This window comes from Chaetura pelagica, unplaced genomic scaffold (genome assembly GCF_000747805.2).
Source record: "Chaetura pelagica isolate M959 unplaced genomic scaffold, ChaPel_1.0 scaffold244, whole genome shotgun sequence".
In the NCBI taxonomy this organism is placed as follows: domain Eukaryota; kingdom Metazoa; phylum Chordata; class Aves; order Apodiformes; family Apodidae; genus Chaetura; species Chaetura pelagica.
The window spans coordinates 1164500-1176410 of NW_009953719.1; the positions used below are offsets into that span (position 1 = coordinate 1164500).

General features: G+C 48.8%; 1 protein-coding gene across 1 annotated transcript in view; it reads left to right on the forward strand.

Moving 5' to 3' along the window:
- Positions 1 to 11911, forward strand: part of SIM2 (single-minded family bHLH transcription factor 2) — a 61917-nt gene that overhangs the window by 4564 nt on the left and 45442 nt on the right. The window contains exons 2-3 of the mRNA XM_010000417.1: positions 6661 to 6743; positions 9587 to 9676. Of these exons, the coding sequence (XP_009998719.1) occupies positions 6661 to 6743; positions 9587 to 9676 (173 nt within the window). The remainder of the gene's footprint in view (positions 1 to 6660; positions 6744 to 9586; positions 9677 to 11911) is intronic.

The window sequence follows — 11911 nt, forward strand, 5'->3', positions numbered from 1 at the left end:
GGTGTGCGGTGCCGGGCTGGGGGCGAGGGGGGTACTGTCCATCGGCACAGGGTCCCGCAGTGCCTGTCTCTTCCCTTTCCCTCGGGATTCGTGTGTGGAAGGAGGGGAAAAGGGTCCTTTCCCCCCCACACACGCCCCCACCCTTTACCCGGCTGGTGGTTTCCAGCTGGCTTTACGGGGAAGGAAGAGGGGGGAGCTCAACAGCCAGAGAAGGCTGCCTGAGCACGATATCCGAAATTCTGGGGAAGCCAAAACCTGGGGAAAGTGCCCCTTCGGGCATGCTGGACCCGACAGAGGGGGAGGCACTCAAGTCTGAGGTCCTGGGGCACGTAACAGGCCCCCTCTTCAGCCGGCGGCCCCTGATCCCAGGGCAGTGGGACTCCCACTCCCCCGGGAGTAGCTGCCTGCTCCGAGGCATCACCCCCGCAAGCCTCAAGGGATTTTATTTCTTCCAGCCCACGGAGGCGGACACACACATGCTTGCGATCTCTTCAGTTCGTGGGCTAGACCCTGGGTATCTGCAGCCAGAATGATCAGAAATGTTGTCCAGCTATAAAACTGGCTTCCAGCTCTGTCTAGACTGGAGGGGAAGAGAGAGAGAGGGGGCTGTATTTCTAAAAACTCTGGTGGATGGCTTCCCCACCCGCATTATTTCCAGGGAGAGCTGACACAGTTTTGGCAAGGTTTGAGACCCTCTCCGGAGTGTTTGGTCCCAGTGCTTCGACAGGGTTTGTAAGGGGGTTCACACAGGTCTCCTCTCCCTGCTCGCCCCGGCCAGAGTTTTCCGAAGATGCACATTTTGGCCTGAACTCATACATCTCCCCGCAGAGGCACCCGATCAGCCTCAAATAAGTGAGATTGAAAGGAGATTTTTATTCCAGCTCCTCTCTCCCCTCGAAGTGCAAGCCCTGGAAGGCAAAATTTCGTGCTCCGATATCACAGATCTTGCTTTGCGGTTTCCCTCTGACCTGCAGATTCATGAATTAAAGTCCAGGAGACAGCAACCTACAGCCTCTCCTGCACTCCCTCTCTGTGAGACGGACTTCTCCTATTTTGATTTTTTGCCAAGACATTTATTACTGCAGAACAAAAACACACCACGGGACTACTTCTGTCTTGACTGACAGTATTTTATTTTATTTTTTTTCTCTAAAAATTAGCAAATGAAAGAGTCACAACAAGAAATAATGTTTAAAAACCGCGACTCTCTGCCTCTTGGTTGTGGCAGACTGGTTGAATTGTGACCTTCTCCCTACCCCGTCCCCTTCGCAGTTGCCAAAACCGACTGTAAAACTGCACATTTATGGATGTTTAAACCAGATGGGAACGAGCTAATTAATAAGCGACCCGAAGAATAATGTTCGCTATACAAAATAATCTGAATAAAAATACTCAGGTGTAGATCTTAGGCCTGTTCCTTATTCCGAGACGCAGACAATAGAAATTATTAGGAGTATACAGAGTTTTCGGTCCCTATTTAAGCCTGAGCATTCATCTATTTTTATTACATTTTTTTTAAACCAAAGCTAATTGCAGCTATTTAATCTAATTTTCACACGCACTCGGGAGAGGTTCACTAATCAAGTAAATAAATAAATAAAGCCCGAGCCGGCGGCCTGAGTAATCCCTCTTCGAACCCCTGCCTCTATTGTAATAACCGCTATGAGTGGCATTAAAGGTCTTACTAAAACAAAAGTGCCATTAAGGGTTTCCCCGGAGCTGCGCGGCCCTTCGGCGGCAGCCGCGACGTGCGGGGAAGGGCGGCGGTGTCGGTGCGGCCTCTCCCGCCTGGCGGGGAGGGAGGGAGGCAGAGAGGGCGGGGGTCACTGCAGTGGTAGCTCTGGCTCTGCCCAAGACCTCGTTGCTGCTTGTAGTGCTTCAACTTTCAGGCCTGTTAGCACGATCTGGTGTTTCTGGCTCGCCGGGAGGAGCTGGATTGGGTTTGTCCTCCTGACCTAGAGGGAGTTTTTCTAGGTTGCTTCTTTTGTATTTTCTTTTTTCTTTTGGGTCTTCGCCTTTTTTTTTTTTTTTTTAATTTTTTTTTTTTTTTTTTTTAACCAAACTCCCGATCTTTACGTCCGTCGCTCTCATCACCCAACAGCCCTCGGCCGCCTTTCCAGCTGGTGATGCCAAACCCGCAGAGAGGAGGCGGGGAGCCAGTACATCCCTGTCGAGGTTCAGCTAACGCAGCCGTGCTCCTTCCCGGAGCGACCCCGACGTGAGGGCTGCCCCCACCTCCAGCCGAGGTTACCCCCGCAGGGGTCGGGGGTTCCCTGTCCGTTCCAGACCCGTTCCGGCCTCCGGACCCGCCAGTCAAGCGGTGTGACCCTCTGTGCCTTCGAGGCGGAGATATCTAGCCAGATGTGGTTTAGGGCAAGGTGTCAGCTCTGTCCTTGGCCCCCAAACTCCCGCTGTTTCACGGGCTGACAGGACACCCCCTCCCCACCCAACCCTGACCCTCGCCTAAAAGAGGGAGTCAAAGTTCGACGGAGGGCGGGGGGCACCTCAGCCCTTCCCCGGAAGGTGGGGGGGCTGACAGCTCGCCCTCGTCCCTGGTATTTTCCCTGTTTCCCTCCCTGCGCTCCGGGGAAAAGTCCCACAGGAGAGGCGGCCGTGACAGTCCTGATGCTTGTAGTTGACCCGGGTTCCTTGTAAAGGATAGCGACTGAATAACGCTTGGGAACGGTGCTCTCCGGGGCAGCCCAGGAACAATACCATAGACACAAAGGAAAGACTTCAAGTCACAGGGCAATCCGACACTTCATATAATACACATTTCTAAGTAATTCGTTTAGCAAAATCCCAATCAGAAAAGCTACCTGGCTTTCAAATGTGTGTGTACGATTGTATGCGTTTAGAGATCAAAGGTGGGAGTTGTTTTAAAATATTTCTAGATCTTATTACAGTTTAACTTCCCCTCCCCCCTCCCTGGAAACTGAGAAATAGGACGAAGTGAAGGTAGTTCGAAAAATAGCCAGAGATGTCAAAAGACGCTGGGGTAGAAACAGTGCCCGGGTCTGCCGAAGGGAGAGGGAAGCGTTCGTATGAGAAACCCTCAAGGCAATTAAAACCACAAGTAGCACGTACTTTGGGGTGCCTGTGCAAAAAAAACCCCCTGTCTGTCCCTGGGGCGCCGTAGTCGGCGCTGAAACTGCCGCTCGGTGCCCAGGGAGGCTGGAGGGCACTGTCGTGATCAGGGCCGATTATTCCTCCCTTCGCTGTGCTGCCGTTTCCCCTGCCAGGCATCCCACTGCGCCCGTCCTGCCCTCCCAGCGGGATTCCTGTCCCGGTGGGGACGGAACCAGCGGTCGATACCGACACCATCAAATGGAAGGCGAACTGGGAAAAGGGCTCATCTCATCCATATTTGCCGACGGCGCGATGCCGGGAAAGAGGAAGTTGCGCTCGGGACCGGCGAGTCACTCTTCGCCGTAGCAGCTTCTGCCCGTCGGGGCGGGCTGTGCCGCTGAGCCAGGCTCCGGGTTTCCCTGCTTTTCACCCGCAGCGCTCTGAGTGGTCCCAGGCAGCTGGCTGTAGGCAGTGCCCTACCCTCTGGCACGGCAAAGGGGAGCAGGCTACCCCCCAGGGGTGCTCCCACTATTGGCAGGATGGGTGCTCCGGCTACTCGCTCGCCCGGAGGGCAATCGCTTTCTGCCCCATCGTAGCGGGTAATTCGTGCTGCTACGGGGCTTTTTTAAACGTTTCCTTCGAAATGACCCGTCCGGTACCGCACTGGCTGTACAAACCGTGTCGGAGACCCGGCAGCCTTCCCCTCCACAAACCCCTTCCCGGCCCGGGCAACCTCAACCAACTCCCAACGCGTTTCAGAGATGTAGGAAACGCGCTCTTTGTATCGGCAGCTCTTTTTGGCCTCGCTCCAGCCCAGTGAGTGAAAATGTGCTTTACTTGACTGGCTGGGCAGGAGCACTTCGGCTGAGGATATTGCATCCACATGTTTACAGGACGTAAACTGCGCGTTTGTAAATCTCGGAAGACAAGTTAATGGGAGCTAGTCCTTTATCTCAACGTAAGGGTTTTTTTCGTTTCGTTTCCACCTTTAAAGGGACATGCTGGTGGATTAAACAGAATCGTCGGCTTTAAAATAAGCTTAGGCGAACGCCAGGTTGATCCACGGAAAGGGTTTACTTTTTATGCGAGTTCACAATTGCAACTCCGAATTACAATTGCAAAGGGAATAAAGCTGCAGAAGCTACTTTAAAAATTATTATTATTTTAAAAAAAATTATTAGTTAGTTAGTAAAGAACATCGAAAATAGTGGATATTTTTAGGAAGCTGTCAAACCGTACCTGCCCAGCCGCAGTGGACAGGACGGAGCCGGTTGCCACGTACGGGTGCGGCAGAGACATGGTTCGTTTTGAAGAGCTTCTCCATGATTGACTCAAAGAGTAGATCTGTTCCGTCCTTCGTACTGTTAGGGCTCGTTTCTTATACCGCTATGAGTAACTTTCTTTGTAGAGGGCTATAATCCCATGTATCGAGAGTTGAAATTAGTAAATCGAAATAAGGGTAAGCGGCGCAGCATCAGGGCTGACTCCAATGTTTGCACTTGTTGCCGTCTGGGGAAGGAGACTGCAGGATGTCCCCGTGGTCCTCAAACTTTTCGCCGCAGGGGAAACACCGTTTCAGCAGGTAGAACATTTTGACGGCCCCTGGAAGTTTAGGAGCCGCCTCCAAACCTTGAATTGGGAAACGGCCGCAGAGAAGTGAGACTTTTCGTTTGGCCCTTCAAAGCGAATTTCCCAGTGCGTGGCCAAACACTTGTCTTAGCGAAGGGAAGGTGTCCTTCCCTTCTCGCAAGACAGCGCGGCCGCACACCAGTGCAAATCTGCGGAGCAGTTTGGAGGGATCAGCTGGGGCAGCCGGAGAGACACGCACAGGGTAGGGAGACAAACGCTCCCTCTTGGGGCTGACCTTGGGTGCTGCTACTGCCTTGCGATGGCGGACAGGAGGGGCCAGGGTCCTCCGAGATCCCCGGGGTGCCCTTCTTGGCACCTGAGGCTCCTTTGTACCTTGCCCGGCGGGAGAGCAGCGTGGGGCCAGGAGGCGAAACTCCGGGAAAGGTACCAGGCTTCGCCACACATCCCCTCCACCGCACCCCCTTCTTTCCATGGGAGAACCTCTCCACCCCAAGGGATGCCCCAAGAGCGGGTAGAAAGGCTTCTATAGTTTCTAGAGCTGCGGGTGCTCGGCATGAATCCGGGAGGACTTCAGGCAGGGCATTTAGAAACACGCTCTAAAGCTGGAGCTCAGGAAAGAGCTTTCAGGCTGGGTGCCAATCCCTCTCTCTCTCAGCGGAGCCGAGCAGGGCTCCCGCTGCCGCGGCCTTTGCCCCCGCAGGCTTGAGTTGGGAGGTTTCTTTGAAAGCACCTGGTCTGTGCAAGGTCAGCGAAGGAAAAGGCGGCACTGTGCTTCATGGCTGGGCATCAGCCTGCGGCCGTGCTGGGGCTGCCCCGGCTGAAGGCGCCCGGCTCCGCGCCCGTCGCACCCACTGAAGCGCTGCAGACGGGACCCCCAGACCGCCCGGCCGCACTGGGCCAGGACGCTTCTGAAGTCCGCGCTGCCTCGTTCCGGCCTCCAGCACCATCGGGCTGGCAGCTGCCAGCATCCCCCGCCTTCCGCAGCGTCTCTCGGATGCAGGGAAGCACGGTCGGGACCAGCCTTAGGGCTCTCTGGCCTCGCAGACGCGGTGCTGTAGCTCCGAGGGCTGTCATTTCTCTCCAAAAAGAAGACATTAAACGGATGCGGTCCCGTCCCTACCTCTTGCCCTCCACCTGTGCCCCCCTGCGAGCAATGTCACGCTGCAGAGGCTGCCATTAGGTGCCGACAAAAGCTTCCAGCTCTTTGTCTGGCACAGGTAGTGGTCTCAGCTCCACCGGGGAGCTGGTGCAAGCCTTCTTTGCAGGGAGGAAATGAAAAACAAGCAAGCACACAAACTCTAGGCCAGCCCCAAGCCCCCTCCGAGCACAGCTCCATCAGTAACCTCCAGCTGTCACCGAGGCAGTGCGGGGCAAAGGGGATCCCCCAGCCCGGGCAGCACTGGGCCGGTGCGGGGGGCCGGGCTGGCAGGGGCTGCGGGAGCAGAGTTGTGTCTATTGCTCCGTCCCGTCCCTGAGCAGGTGAAGAGGTCCTCGGGGCAGTTTCTACCTGACTGAGCTCTGGCCCTCTTTAACCTCCCCAGCACCCTCCCCAGCCCAGACCCGCCTTGGCTACCGTGGGGGTCGTGGGCACCGGCAGCCCCACACGCCGGGCAGGGGCAGTAATCGAAGACAGACGAGTGTGTCACAGCTCCTTGTGGTTTCCGGGTGGGACCCCCAGGCTGGACGCCAAGTGACCTGGGCTGGGCCTGGCAAGGCTGAGGGTCTCGGGCATGTGTTCCCCACCCCGGCCGCGGGGGAGGAGGGGACGGGCACGGTGTCCCCACGGCGGTGCCCCAAGGAAGAAGTGGTTGGGGCAGACGGCTCTCTCCGGGGAGGGAGAAAGTGTGTCCGCAGGGGTTCTCTGGCCGGAATCTCCAGAAACAGTGCCATTTCCTTCCCACTCGTGTGTGTAGAAGGGCTGGTTGCGGGCAGCGCGTGTCCCGTCGGGGGGCGGGCCGGGCTCCACTTCCCGCTCTAACCAGCTCCTTGGTTGCCTTTCAGGTCTGGGCGACGCCTGGGGACAGCCGAGCAGGACAGGGCCCTTGGATAACGTGGCCAAGGAGCTGGGATCCCATTTGCTTCAGGTAATGGACACTTTCCTCCTCCGGTAGGCGCGGCGCGTCGGGCACCTGGTGCTGCGGTGTGATCAGCCTCGCGCTTCTCCTCCTCCTCTTCCTCTCTGCCCCGCAACACCAGAGGAGCTGGAGTGAAGCCTTCCCCTTCTCCCCGGCCTTCACACCTGCCGGGCGGGGAGAAGAACCGAGACACCAAGCACTTCAATTCTTTTTTTCGTTTGTTTCTTTTTGGCTTCTATTATTAGCAGAAGTTACAGCTCACCATAGCATTAATAGTCTCTCTGTACATGTAAAGCGTCTCCCAGCCCTAAAAGCCATAAAGAGACGCCCCAGAGCTGCTGGGGATGTCCCACAGGCAGCCCCCCAGGCTGGAGGGCGAGGGGGATCGTCCCTCTCCAGCGGTGCTGGGAGAGGGGAGGGCCTAGAAGGAAGCTCAGGGCTCCCGAGGCGGGGGGCGAACATCTGGGTTAGATCTGCCGTGGGCGTTAGCACCTGAAAATACCCTTGTTCACAACCCCCTTGGTCTGCTCTGGAATTCCTCTGAATTCCCCCCGCGTAGGGGAGTTTAGGAAGTTGTAGCTGGGGCATGTGTGCCAGCCAGAGGGGCTGGGGGAAAACCAAACCCATAACCCCCCCCCAAAAAAAAAAAACAACACAAAAAACACCACAAAAAACCACAAAAAACCCCAAAACAAACAAGAAAAACAAGAAAACCTTTAGCTTTTTTTAATATACATATATATGCAAATTTAATATAGCACAGGCTTTTCTCCCTCCATTTTTAAAGACCTAGTAAACCGTAATCATTTAACGTTGGTTTTTTTTTTTATTGTGAGGGCGTTTTTTTATTGTTTTATTTACTGGTCATAAGAGCTGGTTTAGCCGTTGGCTGGGCTGGGGAGAAGAACCCCAACAAGACCCTCTGCCCTGTTCCCCCCGCCGGGCGGGCGAGCGGCGGGGGGGGGGGGGGGGGGTCCCGACACGCGGGAAATGCTGCGCAGGTTGGTTGTTGGTTCGCGCAAAGCCTGCAAAAGATCCTCCCCGCCTCCTGAAGCAAAAAGGTGGTTGGAAGCCCGCGTTGCTGAGCGCGCATGTTGCGCGGGAATCGGTAGGGGCGCAAACCTGCCCCGCGGAGTTTGTTTCTGCCCTTGAAAATTCCGTTCCTCTCAGCTGTTTCGGAATCGCTGCTCTGCAGAGAAAGCACAGATCTAGTTATATAATAAAAATAATTGTTGTTCCACTTGCTCCTCCTCCCTGTGAGCTGGATCACGTTTTGTCTGGCATTAAATGAACTTAAGTAACATTATATGCTAATTACCTGTAACACTCACTTTACAGTTCAGTGATTTCTGAATCGTGAATGCTTAACAATTTTATAAACCCACATTTGCTATAAACTTTTTAAAAGGTTCTTAGACTGAAACTTTACATGTGAAGCTTCAGCTTCAATATACTTTTCTGTATAGGAAAGTTAGAGACCTGCTGCCCCATATAATGCAGTAATGGAAGCACTGACATGCTTTTCGTTATGATACTGGACAGAGTGACTGCAAGATGATAGTGTTTAAAAGCAAGATTATGGCTAAGGATGCAATTATTTATTTCCCATTTTAATACTTCTACAAAATTTAATTTGTGTTCCAAAACAAGAAAAAAAGTAAAGGCAAAAAGTAATCTGGTTTCAATTATGTGCTGTAGAATTTTTAGTAGGCCAAAGAATAATTTGGAATATTTTCTTACTGGGGCAGCACTGTAAGAACATGAAGCATACAGGGCTTTATTGCTTCTCTCCTGGTTCAGTAATTTAAAAGATCAAGTGAAACAGGCTTTTTTTTTTTTTTTTTTTTACCAATGTACTGTACATTTTTTTTCTTCTGTTCTGCATATATTTTCCAATTATGTGCATATCTATTTGTTGATGAAGGCTTACTAAACTGCATAGAGATAATAGATACTTTTAGACTGAGAATATCAGATACGTTTGAAAAAATGCCTCAAAATGGGCACTGAGGAATCAAAGTACCCCCAAACTGGTAGTTTTTATGTCGAAGTACCCCCGAACTGACAGTTTGTATGTCCAAATCATGGCCATTTTTGTCTAACCCATACCATTTGCTTCATACTATGTCTTCTCATATGAATGATACATGACTAAGTTAAACTTTAGTTTTTACTCACACAAGTAATATTTGCCTCCCGGTCAATATCCTGTCAATAAGAATTTGTAGGATCTGACCTCAAGTATTATGTCATTATGTATTACCGTTTGTCCAGTTTCACAGACTGTAGGGATATGGCTTAATGGGTATCATTATCTCCAAGTGTAATAAAATTTTGAATGCTGGTTTATTTTACTCTCCTTTCCTAAATTTGCATAATCATATAGCAGACAGCCCTCTGTTCAGAATACATTATTAAAAATAAAGGCAATGAAATTTAAGGCGTTGCATACGGTATCATTAAATATACTGAAAATAGCAGTAGGCTGTGTCTGCCAATTATATCATAATAAATGACTTACTTAGTACTAGACTTCCCCCTAAGTACCACATAGCTCAGGATTTGTACTAAGTACTAAAATAACCAGAATCAACAGGAGAATGTTAACTTAAAGTGAGGCAGTAAAGCTAGCATCTGTAGGGGGAATGAATTGGATTTCACAACGTGTGTGTGTGTGTCAGACTTTGTAGGAACAGCATCAGATAAAAGTTTCTGTTTCTTAAATTTTTGCTGCTATTTGCTGCTCTTGAAGTTGGATGACAACCTTCCTGCAAAAGGCTTAAATGTTTTTTTCACTGTAAATGGTTTAAACAGAGTGCTTGCTTTTTACCCTATATATTTATCTTTTTCAGACTTTGGATGGCTTTGTTTTTGTGGTAGCATCAGATGGCAAAATAATGTACATCTCAGAAACAGCATCCGTACATCTTGGCTTGTCTCAGGTATGGGTGGTTTATTCTATCTGTTACATACAGATACTAAATGTGGAACCTAACACTAGTGTCTTGCTATGTATATAATCTCATTGTTTTTTAGGAGCATTTGGAATGTTGACTTTGTTATCTGACAAGTGGCCTTACTTAAATATTCAAGTTTCCCTTACTTACACCCACATCATGACTGTCTTTATATCTTTTCTTGTTCATTGTATTTTACTCCTCATTACCTTTAAGAAGGGTAATAAATAATATGATATTGCAAATTGCAGATACATACAGAGCTTGAAACCCAAACCTACTGCCTGTGTGGTAATGCTATATGTCTGAAATAAAGTTTAGAATTCAAGTCTATATATTTTAGATTGTGTAAGATATTGAGACTTGCTATGAAATAGAGATGAAATCTGATGTGGAACATGAGTTTTATGGCAAATGTGCTTTAGGAAAAAAAAAAAAAAAAAGAAAAAGGGGGCAGATTTATGAGTGTTCACATGGAATTCAGGGTAGTTTTTCCTGAGTTTTTCCAGCTCAGTGGTCTTTTCAGTAAAGCGTTTTATATGGTTGTGATAGAACTCATAAAACTCAGTTTACTACTGTTCTGTGCAAGAAGTATAAGGGGTTTTTATTGATTGTGTTGGGGTTGGGTTTGGTTGGTTGGTTTTGGATTTTTTTTGTTTGTTTTCTTTTGGGTTTATTTTTTTTCTTAGAAGGACATTTCTAATTTTTTGCACACTTGGGATAGGCATGTGGGAAAATAGCCCGAATTTATTGCAGAGTGCAAGTTTCCATATCTTTGTGTGTAAATGTATTACACAAATTCATGGGTAACACCTGACATAAAGCTTGCTGAAGTCCAGCTCCTACTTAATTTCACTGGGCCATGGATGAGATTTGCAAGAAACAGAAGTGTTTCTTCAGAAACAGTTGCAGCTCAAACACTTCTCAGAGTTAAATAAAGTGAAATAAAAACTCAATAGCAGAGGGCAGAAGAATGCGGAGATGAAGGTGAGAGAGGGCAAGATGTTCTGAAAATACCTGGGGCATATGTCCTGTGGCTATTCTAATCAACAGAGAAGGAGCTGAGCTGTGGAGATTATGATTGAAAAACTGTTTAGTTATTTGGATGTGTGTTTATAACTGTGACATTAGTAGCTGTGAGAAAATAAACAAATAAATAAAAATCTCTAAATAGCTAGGAAAAGCCAGTATATAATCACATAAACACCACTTCTAAATCCAAAGGCAGCTACAATCCCAGTTCTTGTAATATTTTTAGAAAATGTATTTTTGAGAATCAATATCCTGTGTCAATATTTTTTTTCTGCCAACTTTTAAAGATGTGTCCAGGGAATTTTCTTAGTTCAAGCAGTTTGTTCAATTGAGTCCACTACAGTACAGTGTTAGTTGTTTAGCAACATTTAATGCCTGTTCAAATGACTTCAAATATTGCTTTGTTTTAAGATAAACTTGCTTAGAGAATGGCCTCATTTTCTACACTGCCTCAACAGCATTACTAAAAATTTTTCTTGCCCTAACTTTTGAACAGATCCACCACACTTCTGACTGCTTAAATAGATTAATGTAGTCAGTTCAACTATTGCAAAGCACTGAGTGTTCCCATCTGTCCTTGCTGAAGTTGAGTCCCATTGTCCCTTGCTGCATGCTGTTTGACCAGTGCTAACTGATCTTCCAGGTTTTGTCCAGAAATTATTTCTCTTTTCTTTCTGTTTGAGGAATATCAAGTCATAAGCTCTTGTAGGTCTCAGTATTATCCAGTCATCTGGTGAAATTAAAGAACTATGGGATGAGTAGGGCACTAAATAGACTTTGCCACATTCAGAGCGGGGGGCCTGAAATCGTTATGCAGCCTTTAGTCACATTTAGCCCTAGTGCCCCTAAGGCTCTCTGCAAGGACTGAACTCCATGTGCATTGCACGTGTAAATCTCTATAAACTCTTAGCACAAGAGGTGCTGAGAAAAACTAGAAATCTGGTCATATCGCTTGTTGAAGTCATTTAAATAAGCAAAATCACAAATATTTCATGTTAGCAGAGATTTGTAGCAGAGATTTGAATGGACTGTATCCTTGAACTCCCCAGAAAGCTACAGAGGACAGAAGGATGTGAAATTTAAGTGCATATTTTAGACTGTCAAAACACAAAGTGCTCCAATGGTTTCACACTGCATATTTTTTTATTTATAAATACAAAACCCCAGAAAAACAAAGCAGTGAATTTT